Consider the following 15,582-nt stretch of genomic DNA (forward strand, 5'->3'; position numbering starts at 1 on the left):
GACCTGTTCTTGTTTTGAGCTTCAGCACTGATGTCTAGTCTAATTACTTACTCTGCACACCTGTCTAACTCCACCCCTGCTGCAATCACTTCTTACCGGTTTCACCTGCTTCCACCTCCATATAAACTGTTGAGACCAGACATCAGTGCCAGGTCGTCTTGTTGAGTTTATGGGTGAGTCTCCTCCTGCAAGTTTCAATTTATGGTTTGCTTTTAGATTTTGACCCTCTGGTCTCTAGAAACCTGAGCCATCCTGTTCTGCCTGTCTGTTCCTGTTTTTACCTGCCCTGCTGGACTGTTTGTTTTCCCGGCTACATTTGCAACAGTTTGTTTTGGTTTGTCCAGTTTTGGATTTGTTATTATAGAACCTTCTTTTTAAAGAAACCTCTGCTGGTCTGGCTGAATTCTGGGTCCGCTGCCGCTGATCATTACGGACATATGGGATCAACCATTTTCTGATACCCTTAGAGATGAGGCAATTGTACTATTCCAGGAGTATGTGTGCCTGAGCCAAATCACATTCCACAGAAGCCTGACTCCAACTGGCTGGATCGGGAAACCCTTGGGAATCACATTTTCTGATGGAAGTGACAAAAGCTATGGAGTAATAGTGTACTTCCGATGGGAAACAGAGCAGGGGTCCAAGTAAGACTTGTTGAATCCAAAGCAAAGCTCACACCACTTGACCAGAAGGGAGAACCAGTGAAAGCAGAGATCTGTGGTAGTAGTGCAGTATTCACAACTCGTCTCAGGAAGTATATTCAAAGGCAAGGCAGAATTAACATTGAGAGATGGGATCACCTACTAGACAACCAAACTGTTCTTGGAGCCATTCAACGAGACAGTTATGGGTATCAGACTTCCTTTGCAAACAGAGTAGGTCAAATACAGAAAGCTGGACCTGTCACAGATTCGTGGTGGATAACAGCAGACTTGAACTTTGTAGAAAGTATAACAAGAGGAGCGTCTCCTGAGTATCTTCAAGAGGCGTCAGACTGGCAAAATTAACCCCAATTTTTGTGGCAACCTATTGAACAATGGGCAATAGTCTGCCAAAGACATTGCCATGAGTGCAAAAGAAGGCTTTGCTCAGCTTCAGAGAAAAGCCTTTTCAGCAGTGATAACCCAAGCTCAATCCAAGTATTTAAAAGAAGGAATAACCACCACTAAGACCATCATCACCCGAGCCAACCAACGACCCTGGATTACTGTGGAGGTCCGTCAAGCGCTAAAAGCACGGAACTCAGCCTTCAAGTCTGGTGACAAGGAGGCACAGAGGACCTGAACCGTGCCATCAGGTTAGCGAAGCGGAACCAAACTAAGAAAACCAGGAGCTTTTCCATGACGCCAGCAACACCAGGAGCATGTGGAAAGGCATACAGGCGATCACTGATACAACACGCCCTCACCCCTGGTGGGTGAAGTTGATGCTGACTTCCTCAATGGACTAAATAACTTCTTTGGGAGGTTTAAGGCACTAAACAGCACTCCAGCAGTGAAGGCTGTTCCCCATCAGGAAGAGGAGGTGCTCCGCCTTGACACCACCGACGTGTGGAAGACTTTGAGGAGAGTCAACCCGCGGAAGGCCCCAGGTCCAGACAACATACCTGGGCAGGTGCTCAAAGAGTGTGCAGGTCAGCTGGCTGGTGTCCTCACAGACATTTTTACCACCTCGCTGGACCAAGCCACAGTATTAGCATGCTTTAAGTCGGCCTCCATCATTCCGGTGCCGAAGAAACCTCAAGTCACCTGTTTCAACGACTACCGGACTGTTGCACTGACTCCCATCATGATGAAGTGCTTTGAAAGGCTGGTGAAACAACACATCGTCTCCAGTCTCCCCTCAACACTTGACCCGTTCCAGTTTGCCTACCGGCGGAACTGCTCCACTGAGGACGCCATCTCCTCTGCTCTTCACCTGAGCCTGGCACACCTGGAGGAGAAGAACACGCACGTGCGGATGCTATTCCTGGACTTCAGTTCAGCGTTCAACACCATCATCCCTCAACATCTGGTGGAAAAACTGGAACATCTGGGCTTCCGCACACCCCTTCGCAACTGGCTGCTAGACTTCCTCACCATCAGACCTCAGTCAGTCCGGGTCGGACAGAACACCTCTGATGTCATCACCCTCAGCACAGGCTCCCCTAAGGGCTGCGTCCAGAGCCCCCTGCTGTTCACCCTGATGACACACGACTGCGTCCCAAGGTTCACCACCAATCACATCGTGATGTTTGCAGACGATACAACGGTGGTGGGCCTGATCAGAGACGACAACGACCAGGACTACAGAGAGGAGGTGGAGCAGCTGGTGGGCTGGTGCAGAGACAACAGCCTGATCCTGAACGTGGAGAAGACGAAGGAGATCATTGTCGACTTCAGGAAGAACCGGCCGCACCACGCTCCACTGCTCATCAACAGCTCAGCTGTGGAGGTGGTCAGCAGCACCAAGTTCCTGGGGGTGCACATCACGGATAACCTCACTTGGTCTGTGAACACCACGTCACTGGTGAAGAGGGCACAGAAGCGCTTGTACTTCCTGCGGAGGATGAGGAGAGCCCACCTGCCCCCGCCCATCCTCACGACCTTCTACAGAAGCACCATAGAGAGCATTCTGACCAGCTGTCTCTCTGTGTGGTGTGGAGGCTGCAGTGCTTCCGACTGGAAGAATGTGTGGAGAGTGGTGAGGACAGCAGAAGGGATCATTGGGGCTCCTCTTCCCTCCATTAAGGACATTTTCTCAGCGCTGCTTGTCCCGAGCCCGTAACAGCATCAGGGACCCCTCACACCCCCACCATGGACTGTTCTCCCTGCTGCCTTCTCAGAAGAGGTTCTGCAGCAGCCGCTGCAGGTCCACCAGGTTCTGCAAAAGCTTTTTCCCTGTTGCCATCAGACTGTTGAACTGCTGAAGCTATAAACTGGACTCTGCACCACTTTCCCATATTTGCACATTTGCATCACGGCATCTCTATCTAGCATTACAAATGCTGCAGAACTCTTAGTTTCTAAATGCATTCTTGCACAAATGCCCTTTGCACAATCAATTCTGCACATACAAATGGTTTTAAAAATACTCACCTGTACACTGTGATTGCACACTGTCTCTTTCTCCTGCATTGTGTACATTTCAATTGTTTACTTTAAATCAATGCTGCACCTTATACTGTAATTTACAAGCTGTATGCAACGAAATTTCGTTCTGTATGCACTCTGCGCATACAAAATGACAAATAAAGTTGTCTAAGTCTAATGTCCGGAAAGGAAAGGGCAGTCAAGTCCAATGGTTTTCACTCGTAGTGATTGCTTAGCAACTAGTTCAAGAGAGAAGATGCTGCAGTCTAACTAACCTGGTCAGAGTCACTGCATGGGTGAGAAGAGCTGTTGAAAGGTGTAAGCTCATATTGAGAAACCTGAATACCAGTAAATGCAAAATGGCAGTAAAATGCTCTAGAAAAAATGGTAAACAGTCCACTAGTCATGTTGAGCTAAGTGTTTGTTTGACAGTATGTCTTAAATATTTGAGATTATGGACATCATGGTATGCAATGCTTGCAATATGCAGTTTGTTTGTTGATTTAATTTACAGTTAAGTTTAAAAACTGGTTGAAAATGTAAAACATTCAAGATATTTAATTGTGATTTCTGTTGTGCATTTTATCTTTGTAGGTTATCAACCTACTCACATGTTTGTGAGATTCGTCTGAATCAAAAAGAAAAGACAAATAAAGAAACCGAACTGGGTCGAGTTGTCCTTTTAGTTGTGGCTAGGCCTTTTCAAATTTGGGCAAGAGCTGAAGAAGCTAAGGAAACTTGACACACACCTAATTTAGAGAGGCCAATTAACCTAACAGTCTTGTTTTGGACTGTGGGAGGAAGCCAGAGTACCTGGAGAGAACCCACGCATGCAGAGACTCAGGGTCGTACTCGAACCCGGGACCTTCTTCCTGTTAATACTCACTGCGTCACTGTGCAGCCCATGCATTAAAATAGAGCATAAAATTAGTCTTTATGCAGATGATGTCTTACTTTATCTCCAGCATTCAAACACCTCTCTAATAGTAATTAGATTACTAGAATCTTTCTCAAAAGTCTCAGATTACTCTATAAATTGGTCAAAATCCACAATGTTTAAAGAACCTACTAGATTTATAGCTACAGTCAGGGCATATTAAATATTTGGGTATTACCGTATCGTCTAAATTGGCAGATTTAAAGATGCTGCAGAACTAAAGATAGAGGGGCACTAGATCTACCTAACTGTGGTATTCATGTTTGCATTGGTGACTGATAACTATACTTAAGATGGAAAATAACTATACATAAGATCTCGGAAGACGGTGGTGCAGACGGCTGCAGCTCCCCGAGCTCACTGGCTCTTTTTGTTTGTCTTTGCCTGCTTGTGTGTGGGTCTGAGATTCAACCCTGGAGTCTACAGATTGTACCAACCGGCAAAATTAAATTCCCAACCAGAGTCAATATATTAGATCAAGTATAGTGCAATATCCCAGGAGCATATAAGGCTGCAGCTGCTTCTCATTTCGGGGCATCAAATTACATCCCCGTGGACCCAACCCCTGCAAACAAACCACTGATCTGCAGAACCAGGCTCGTGATCAAAACCATTTAGGTTTGGACTGAAGAAGTCTCCTCAGTTTTGCAAGGCGGTTTTAAACATACAGACTAGGAAGTGTTTAAAGAGGTTGCTGATTTAGAAAGTTACACATCATCTCTGCACCGATGCTGTCCTACCCACAAAGACAATAAGAGTGTTTCCCAATTATTTGATAAACATCAAGGACTAATTCAGCAGCAAGAACCCATGTGACATGTGGAGAAGCATTAGTACCATCACGGACTACAAGCACAGCAACCAACAGGTCAGCAACAACCGGGCTCTCTCCAACACCCTAAAAAGCTTCTTTGCACACTTTGACTCTCCAAGCAGCAGGAAACCTGAACATTTTCCTCAGTGCAGCGTCAGCCACTCCAGCCGTGTTGGTCAACACCAACAAGGCTGCACGTCCCGACATGATGTCAAGTTAAAATCATGTGGACGCTAAAATCATGTGCTGGGCAAGGGTCTTTCTGGACATCTCTGTAGCTCTCCATGTTCCTACAGTACCTGAATATCTCAATCATTGAGCCCGTTCATTAATTGCCCGCTCATTAAGTGTAAATGAGCAGGATTTAATGTTTTACTTCCTTTATATTCTGATATAATTACAGGTTATCACTCATATGCTGGACTAGAATGGAATGTTTCCTCTTGCATCTATTAAGTGTCATCTGCTTTGTGACTGAAGTGAAGAAATAAAGTGAATAGAGAGTGCAACACACTGTAATCATTTTCTCACCGACTTGCTCCATAATGTCCTTGGCCATAGAGGTCGGATGTCCTTCTTCTGTTTTCTGGGTTTCCAGTACAAAGCTGACCAAACTTAACGCCTTCACAGACCCACAACACAGCTGTAGACACAGAAACATTTAGCAGAGGGGTCTTCTGCCGCTCAAATCAACACAATTTTCATTAATATTTAATTCAGGATCCATAATCCTTTTTAGTCTCTCTAACTCCAGATTTTTGCCTGAGCAGACCCAAAGAGTTAAAATGGTTAAATGGTTAAGCTGAAATTTTTGAGTTACTGCAAAGTTTGTTAATAGCTGTTTTCTATGATACGTTTGAGTTTTTGTTAAAACAATTAATCTGCACCAGCAGCAGGAGCAAGTTGCAAGTTTAAATTACAACATTAAACTTTGCTGATGTTCATTTGTATCCAAACAGCTAAAATTGTCATGAATTATGAGGTGGATACTGGACCGAAACACTGACAAGAGCTGGGCAGCCGCATGATGAGATGAGTAGTTTTAATAAAGGGAAAGCTACACTTACAGGCAACACATCAAGGAAAGAACAGGGAGCAAACAGGAGGTTACAAATGGAGGGTTGCATATTGGAGGATCTGACAAAGGAGAGGAACCAAGATTTTACATAGGGGAGAAAATGGAAGAGAGGCAGGCGGTTGAAAGTAATTAACAGGATAAGCTACAGTTGAATGACATTAAGGTGATAAGATAAGAGAAAGAAAGCAGTGATATGGCAGAAACAAGAAAACAGAGTCTAACGGGGTACACAAAAACCCCAACAAATAAACAGATTCTTTAACTAAATAAACCCACTAATAATTGAAGACTGCACAATTCCCAGAACATAAAGATAACCAATAAGCCTAATACTTAAAAAAATAGATTTCGACTACCCATGTGTACCGGAAAGAATGACGGAGGGCGACATAAAAAAAATATAAAAGAATGATATCCTCACCGACTAAAACAATGAAGTGTCTCATATTTGGATCTTAAGGTTTTGGATCCAGATAGTTTCTTGTCTTTGTCTTAGGTTTTATAGGCAGAAGCCTGAACACAAACACGAGTAGAAGTTTTTAGTATTTCTCAACAGCAGAAAGAGTGTGTGTTGCAGCTCAAAAATGTCATTGAACTCTTAAAATAGGTTGTATTTGTTTTGCACCACTTTGTACAAAGTTTACAGAATTTCATCAGAACTGTAAATGATTCATTGCAATCAAATGTCCAAAAGTGGTCACTTTGTAAAGTGCCTTGAGACAACATTTGTTGTAAATCCGTGCCATAAACTAAAAATTAACAAAATTTTCAAGTGAACAGGAGTCTGCTCTGGTAAATCGCAACCTTTGGCTGTTTAGAGAGTTACCTGTTTAAAACCACAACACAGAACAGATCAAAGTGCAAACTTACAGAATTATTCACCATCAGTTTATTTTAACATTAGCTCATATTTTAGCAGAAGTAGAAACATAGCTTCTAATCTGGCATAGATGAGGAAATTAGAGGCTCAGTTCTGAATTTATGGATAGTATTCTGAATTCACAGACCTTAATTCTTAAGCATGCTTGCTTTTTCATGGATGTAGGACAGCTAAAAGGAATATCTTCTCATATTTTCCTCTTGCCTTGAAGAATCTTTGATAGTCATAGTGGTATCTCTTTAGTTTTAGAAATACATTTTTACTATAGCTAAAACAAAAGTTAAGTAAGTCATCTGGATGGGTTCTTTGTCCGTCCGTCCGTCCGTCTTCTTCCGCTTATCCGGGGTCGGGTCGCGGGGGTAGCAGCTTCAGTAGGGAGGCCCAGACGTCCCTCTCCCCAGCCACTTGGGCCAGCTCCTCAGGAGGAATCCCAAGGCGTTCCCAGGCCAGCTAAGAGACATAGTCCCTCCAGTGTGTCCTGGGTCTTCCCCTGGGCCTCCTCCCGGTGGGACGTGCCTGGAACACCTCTCCAGGGAGGCGTCCAGGAGGCATCCTGACCAGATGCCCGAGCCACCTCAACTGGCTCCTCTGGACGTGGAGGAGCAGCGGCTCTACTCTGAGTCCTCCCCGGATGACTGAGCTCCTCACCCTATCTCTAAGGGAGAGCCCAGACACACTACGGAGAAAACTCATTTCAGCCGCTTGGATCCGGGATCTCGTTCTTTAGGTCACGACCCAAAGCTCGTGACCATAGATGAGGGTAGGAACGTAGATCGACCGGTAAATCGAGAGCTTCGCCTTTTGGCTCAGCTCTCTCTTCACCACAGTGGACCGGTGCAGCGGCCGCTTCACAGCAGACGCTGCACCAATCCGCCTGTCGATCTCCCGCTCCATCCTCCCCTCATTCGTGAACAAGACCCCAAGATACTTGAACTCCTCCACTAGGGGCAGGACATCCTCCCCAACCCGGAGAAGGCACTCTACCCTTTTCCGGTTCAAGACCATGGTCTCGGATTTGGAGGCACTGATTTTCATCCCGGCCGCTTCGCACTCGGCTGCGAACCGCTCCAGTGAGAGCTGTAGATCACGCCCTGATGAAGCCAATAGGACCACGTCATCCGCGAATAGCAGAGACGCAATCCTAAGGCCACCAAAACGGATCCCCTCAACACCTTGGCTGCGCCTAGAAATTCTGTCCATAAAAGTTATGAACAGAATCGGTGACAAAGGGCAACCTTGGCGGAGTCCAACTCTCACCGGAAACGAGTCCGACTTACTGCCGGCAATGCGGACCAGACTCTGACACCGGTCGTACAGAGACCTGTTCTTTGTTTAAACATTTAATCAAGCGAAGAGACAAAATGTTTAAACAAAGTAAAACCTGCCCTGAGGACCTGCTAAACTTTTATAAAGTTTTCTAAAGTTTTCAACCCTTCAGTCTTGCTTTGACATAATTTTCCTGTGCGTAATGGTGGATTTTTATTTCTTGTTATACTGTAACCCACATTGTGATTTTTAACTTGTCAGGCACTATAAAAATATGTTTGACTTGCGGTATGTGATTTTATTAATTTTCTAATATAATATGACAGTGGACTAACATTAACCTAGAAAAATTTTCATAAATAATAATATTTACCTTTATAGTCCCACAGAGGAGAAATTTATTTGGACTAACCCAGAGTTGATAGTCATACAACCCTGCTACTAAGCAGGGTTGTTTGGACTAACACTGGATTTTTTCTACTTTTTACCTGAAATCTGCACAAGGAAGTGTTTTCATACCCCCGTACTTTCTGAACTATTAGTTTAATCACCTCAATCCTCTCCTCAGCAACCAGTCATTCAATTCAATTCAATTCAATTTTATTTATATAGCGCCAAATCATGAAACATGTCATCTCAAGGCACTTTACAAAGTCAAGTTCAATCATATTATACAGATTGGGTCAGATTATACAGATTGGTCAAAAATGTCCTATATAAGGAAACCAGTTGATTGCATCAAAGTCCCGACAAGCAGCAGTCACTCCTGGGGAACCGTAGAGCCACAGGGAGAGTCGTCTGCATTGTACATGGCTTTGCTGCAATCCCTCATACTGAGCAAGCATGAAGCGACAGTGGGAAGAAAAACCACCCATTAACGGGAAGGGAAACCTCTGGCAGAACCGGGCTCAGTATGAACGGTCATCTGCCTCGACCGACTGGGGTTACAGAAGACAGAACAGAGACACAACAAGACAGACAAACAAGCACAGAAGCACACACTGATCTAGTAATCTGTTCTACATTAGATGGTAGTAGCGGGTGAGCCGTCTTCTCTGGATGATGTCACAGTTAACAGAACGCCAGACCAGGTGTACCTACTATGAAGAAAAAGAGAGAGAGCAAAAAGTTAAAAGCTGAAATGACGACAGTCATTTCAATGTAATACAATGCAAAACTGGAGAACAGTAGACTGAAGAACAGTAGAAATCAGTAGAGTGAGAAAATTAGACCCTGATGTCCTCCAGCAGCCTAGGCCTATCACAGCACAACTATAGAGATAGCTCAGGGTATGAGCCACTCTAACTATAAGCTTTGTCAAAAAGGAAAGTTTTAACATTAGTCTTAAAAATAGATAGGGTGTCTGCCTCACGGACCAAAACTGGGAGTTGGTTCCACAGGAGAGGAGCCTGATAGCTAAAGGATCTGCCTCCCATTCTACTTTTAGAGACTCTAGGAACCAGCAGCAGACCTGCAGTCTGAGAGCGAAGTGCTCTGTTAGGAACATACGGGGTAATCAGAGCTCTGATATATGGTGGAGCTTGATTATTAAGGGCTTTATACGTTAGAAGGAGAATTTTAAATTCTATTCTTGATTTAACAGGAAGCCAATGAAGGGAAGCTAAAATTGGAGAAATATGATCCCTCTTGTTGATTTTCATCAGAACTCTTGCCGCAGCATTTTGAATCAGCTGAAGACTTCGAACTGCATTTTGTGGACTTCCTGACAGTAAAGAATTACAATAGTCCAGCCTTGAAGTAACAAATGCATGGACTAGTTTTTCAGCATCACTCCTGGACAGAATGTTTCTAATTTTGGCGATATTCCGGAGGTGAAAAAAGGAAACTCTGGAAACCTGTTTAATATGGGATTTAAATGACATGTCTTGGTCGAAAACAACACCAAGATTTTTAACTTTATTACCAGAGGCCAAGTTAATGCCATCCAGATTAAGGGATTGATTAAGAACTTTATTTTTTGAAGACTCTGGCCCAAAGATTACAACTTCTGTCTTGTCAGAATTTAAATGCAGGAAATTTAAAGTCATCCAGCTTTTGATGTCATCAAGACATGACTGCAGTCGAAGTAACTGATTGGATTCATCAGGATTTATGGATAAATATAGCTGAGTGTCATCAGCATAACAGTGGAAATTAATCCCATGCTGTCTGATAATTTTGCCAATCGGAAGCATATATATAGTAAATAGAATTGGTCCAAGGACTGAACCCTGTGGTACTCCACAAGTGACCCTAGAGTTTGAGGAAGATTTATTATTAACATGAACAAACTGGAATCTGTCCGACAGATAAGATTTAAACCAGCCTAATGCTTTTCCCTTAATCCCTACAGTATGCTCAAGTCTTTGTAGGAGAATATTGTGATCAACTGTATCAAATGCAGCACTGAGATCTAACAGGACAAGTATAGACACAAGTCCATTATCTGAGGCCATGAGAATATCATTAGTGACCTTCACCAGAGCTGTTTCAGTGCTATGATGAGCTCTGAAGCCTGACTGAAACTCCTCAAGTAGGTCATTACTTTGTAAATGTTCACATAGTTGATTAGCAACTACTTTCTCAAGAATTTTAGATAAGAAAAGAAGATTAGATATAGGTCTGTAATTTACTAACTCATCTTGATCAAGAGATGGTTTCTTAAGTAAAGGTTTAATAACAGCTACTTTAAAAGCCTGTGGTACATATCCATTTACCAAGGATACATTAATCATGTCTAAAATAGGACCACTGATCAGAGGGAATACCTCCTTAAACAACTTGGTTGGGATTGGGTCTAACATACAGGTAGAAGGTTTAGATGAAGCTAAAATTTTAGATAGCTCAGAAAGCTCTACTGCTTTTAAACAGTTCAGACACTGCGCAGGTTCTAAGGATTCCTCCAATGCTGCCTCACTTACTGAGGATGAGGTAATCATGTTTGGGAGGATGCCAATTATTTTATTTTTAATGGAATCAATTTTATTTATGAAGAATCCCATAAAATCATTACTGCTAAGAGCTAAGGGAATGGATGGATCAACAGAGCTGTGGCTCTGAGTAAGTTTGGCGACTGTACTAAAGAGAAATCTAGGATTATTTTTATTCTCTTCAATTAATGATGAAAAATATGCTGCTCTAACTCTGCGGAGGGTCTTGTTATACAACAATAGTCTGTCCCTCCAGATTAAGTAGGATTCCTCTTGGTGTGTAGAGCGCCATTTTCTCTCCAATTTCCTAACATTGTGCTTCAAGGAACGCAGCTCTGAATTAAACCAAGGAGCCAGCTTCCTGTGAATAATCACCTTCTTTTTCAAGGGAGCTACATTGTCTAATGCAGAACGCAATGACGAAGTCATACCGTTTACAAAGACATCTATTTGTGAATTGGAAGAAACAACATTGCTGCCATCTACAGGGCATTTCTGCAATACGGAGGATATTAAAAAGGGGACAGACTCTTTAAGTTTTGATACAGCATTATCCGATAAAGATCTACTATAATGGAACCCTCTTTTGGGGGTGGAGAACTCAGTTAGATTAAACTCAAATGTTATTAAAAAATGATCAGATAGGACAGGGTTGTGAGGAAATACTGTTAATTCTTCACAATCAATGCCATATGTCAGAACAAGGTCTAAAGTATGGAGCCGAGAGTGCGTCGGTTCATGCACATTTTGAGCAAAACCAATTGAATCTAGGATAGTTTTAAAGGCTACACTAAGGTTATCACATTCTGTGTCAACATGGATGTTAAAATCACCCACTATAATAGCCTTATCAGTATTTAACACCAAATCAGATAAGAAATCTGACAACTCATCCAAAAACTGAGTGTAAGGGCCTGGTGGACGATACAAAACAACAAACAGAAGAGGTTTTATTGCTTTGCAGCTTGGATGAGGGAAACTGAGGGTTAAATCATCAGCCCCGACCAGTTCCACCTGCTGCCTCTAAGTCCCTACTCTGCCTCTAAGTCCCTACTCTGCTCACCTGTTCCCCAGCCTTCATATACCTGCCTCACTCGCCCACTCACGGCCAGATCGTCTCGTCACCTGACTTATGTTGTGCTGCCTTGATGTTCCCAGTCCTTGTCTGGTTCTACCTGCATCTGCTAAAGTCTGGTTCTAACTTCATTCTCTCAAGTCTGGTTCTTCCAACTCCTGCCTCATCTCCGGCTCAAGCTCTTCACCTCTGCGTATCCTAGTTGCTAATCAACTATGTGAACATTTACAAAGTAATGACCTACTTGAGGAGTTTCAGTCAGGCTTCAGAGCTCATCATAGCACTGAAACAGCTCTGGTGAAGGTCACTAATGATATTCTCATGGCCTCAGATAATGGACTTGTGTCTATACTTGTCGTGTTAGGTCTCAGTGCTGCATTTGATACAGTTGATCACAATATTCTCCTACAAAGACTTGAGCATACTGTAGGGATTAAGGGAAAAGCATTAGGCTGGTTTAAATCTTAACTGTCGGACAGATTCCAGTTTGTTCATGTTAATAATAAATCTTCCTCAAACTCTAGGGTCACCTGTGGAGTACCACAGGGTTCAGTCCTTGGACCAATTCTCTTTACTATATATATGCTTCCGATTGGCAAAATTATCAGACAGCATGGGATTAATTTCCACTGGTATGCTGATGACACTCAGCTATATTTATCCATAAATCCTGATGAATCCAATCAGTTACTTCGACTGCAGTCATGTCTTGATGACATCAAAAGCTGGATGACTTTAAATTTCCTGCATTTAAATTCTGACAAGACAGAAGTTGTAATCTTTGGGCCAGAGTCTTCAAAAAATAAAGTTCTTAATCAATCACTTAATCTGGATGGCATTAACTTGGCCTCTGGTAATAAAGTTAAAAATCTTGGTGTTGTTTTCGACCAAGACATGTCATTTAAATCCCATATTAAACAGGTTTCGAGTTTCCTTTTTTCACCTCAGGAATATCGGCAAAATTAGAAACATTCTGTCCAGGGGTGATGCTGAAAAACTAGTCCATGCATTTGTTACTTCAAGGCTGGACTATTGTAATTCTTTACTATCAGGAAGTCCACAAAATGCAGTTCGAAGTCTTCAGCTGATTCAAAATGCTGCGGCAAGAGTTCTGATGAAAATCAACAAGAGGGATCATATTTCTCCAATTTTAGCTTCCCTTCATTGGCTTCCTGTTAAATCAAGAATAGAATTTAAAATTCTCCTTCTAACGTATAAAGCCCTTATTAATCAAGCTCCATCATATATCAGAGCTCTGATTACCCCATATGTTCCTAACAGAGCACTTCGCTCTCAGACTGCAGGTCTGCTGGTGGTTCCTAGAGTCTCTAAAAGTAGAATGGGAGGCAGATCCTTTAGCTATCAGGCTCCTCTCCTGTAGAACCAACTCCCAGTTTTGGTCCGTGAGGCAGACACCCCGTCTACTTTTAAGACTAATCTTAAAACTTTCCTTTTTGACAAAGCTTATAGTTAGAGTGGCTCATGTTACCCTGAGCTATCTCTATAGTTGTGCTGTGATAGGCCTAGGCTGCTGGAGGACATCAGGGTCTAATTTTCTCACTCTACTGATTTCTACTGTTCTCCAGTTTTGCATTGTATTACATTGAAATGACTGTCGTCATTTCAGCTTTTAACTTTTTGCTCTCTCTCTTTTATCTTCTTAGTAGGTACACCTGGTCTGGCGTTCTGTTAACTGTGACATCATCCAGAGAAGACGGCTCACCCGCTACTACCATCTAATGTAGAACAGATTACTAGATCAATGTGTGCTTCTGTGCTTTTTTGTCTCTCTTATTGTGTCTCTGCTCTGTCTTCTGTAACCCCCAGTCGGTCGAGGCAGATGACCGTTCATACTGAGCCCGGTTCTGCCGGAGGTTTTCCTTCCCGTTAATGGCGAGTTTTTCTTTCCGCTGTTGCTTCATGCTTGCTCAGTTTGAGGGATTGCTGCAAAGCCATGGACAATGCAGACGACTCTCCCTGTGGCTCTACGGTTCCCCAGGAGTGAATGCTGCTTGTCGGGACTTTGATGCAATCAACTGGTTTCCTTATATAGGACATTTTTGACCAATCTGTATAATCTGACCCAATCTGTATAATATGATTGAACTTGATTTTGTAAAGTGCCTTGAGATGACATGTTTCATGATTTGGCGCTATATAAATAAAATTGAATTGAATTGAAATTGAAAATTGAACTGGTCAGTGTGGTTCTGTCTGCAACTCCTGGTCTGTCAGCATTCAACATTTTCAATATTTATTTTAACATACTCTTTGTTGGCTAATTTTAGGTTTACACCGCAAACCTGACAAGTGTTGGGAAAGGTGTCTTTTGCCAAAACCAGCCTTGTGATTTTTCTCAGCTGTTGCAGGAAAGACAAGACAGTGGTCTCCCACTGTGGCCAGGCCAAGCTGTAGATACTGGACCAAAAATACTCTGTCGGGACAGGCAGCGCATCCTCCTCTAGACTGACATAGGAGCCGAGGGAGTAAAGGCAAGAAGAGCAACTCTGCCCATATATTCTGCAGTTTACGGTTGCAATAACTGATAACTGCTGAAAGTAGATTTGGTGGCGCAGATCGCCGTTTTGAGCAGTGATTGGTTCTGAAAATGAGTATTTTACACACTGATAACATTGGAGAAACCCAACCCATAACTATACTTTAATGCTTATTAATTTGTTGTCTTTTTTGTCTCTAAAATGTAAAATTAGTATTTCTTTATATGTAAATGCTTAATACCATGTATATCTTTGTTTAAGAGGCAAAAAATATTTCAGCATTAAATGTTTATTTATTTACACATTTGTTTACACATCAGGGCGTTATGATTAGCGATTTAGCCAATATTGGCCAGAGTTTAACATTTTATGGCACCAGGATGTTCAATTCAATTAAATTTTATTTATATAGCTCCAATTCATAAAACATGTCATCTGGAGGCACTTTACAAAGTCAAAGTCAATCATATTATACAGATTGGTCAAAAATTTCCTGTATAAGGGAACTCAGTTGATTGCTTCAAAGTCCCGACAAGCAGCATTCACTCCTGGAGAAGCGCAGAGCCACAGGGAGAGTCGTCTGCATTGTTGATGGCTTTGCAGCAATCCCTCATAGTAAGCAAGCATGAAGCGACAGTTGAAAGAAAAACCACCCATTAGCGGGAAGGAAAAACCTGTTTTCATTCCAATACTGAAAAGTGTTTGAAAATAAAAAAATTAAACAATTTTTTGTACAAGCATGTTTTTTACTAGTGTCAATTATTGCGAAATTGCATATTGAAGTGCCCAAATAGACTTTTACAAATAAAAAGATAAAATATGCGATTCATTTGCGATTAATCTGGAGTTAACTATTGAAATTATGTGATTAATTGTGATAAATAAATAAATAAATAAATAAATATATATATATATATATATATATATATATATATATATATATATATAGTGGTGTGTGAGCCTGTGTGGGTGTGGTTTGGGTGTGTTCTCTCTCTTTGATAGGTGTGGCTCGGGGAGGAGCTGGCTGCACACA

General features: G+C 42.3%; 1 protein-coding gene across 1 annotated transcript in view; it reads right to left on the minus strand.

Moving 5' to 3' along the window:
- LOC105921758 (leukocyte cell-derived chemotaxin-2) overlaps nt 1–6,466 on the minus strand; it is a 68,874-nt gene extending 62,408 nt beyond the window's left edge. The window contains exons 1-2 of the mRNA XM_012857609.3: nt 6,322–6,466; nt 5,354–5,465 (exon numbers count right to left, since the gene is read on the minus strand). Coding sequence (XP_012713063.1) covers nt 5,354–5,465; nt 6,322–6,346 — 137 coding nt within the window. The 5' untranslated portion in view covers nt 6,347–6,466. The remainder of the gene's footprint in view (nt 1–5,353; nt 5,466–6,321) is intronic.
- Between the last annotated feature and the right edge of the window lie 9,116 nt (nt 6,467–15,582).

Source organism: Fundulus heteroclitus, unplaced genomic scaffold (genome assembly GCF_011125445.2).
Source record: "Fundulus heteroclitus isolate FHET01 unplaced genomic scaffold, MU-UCD_Fhet_4.1 scaffold_59, whole genome shotgun sequence".
Taxonomy (NCBI): domain Eukaryota; kingdom Metazoa; phylum Chordata; class Actinopteri; order Cyprinodontiformes; family Fundulidae; genus Fundulus; species Fundulus heteroclitus.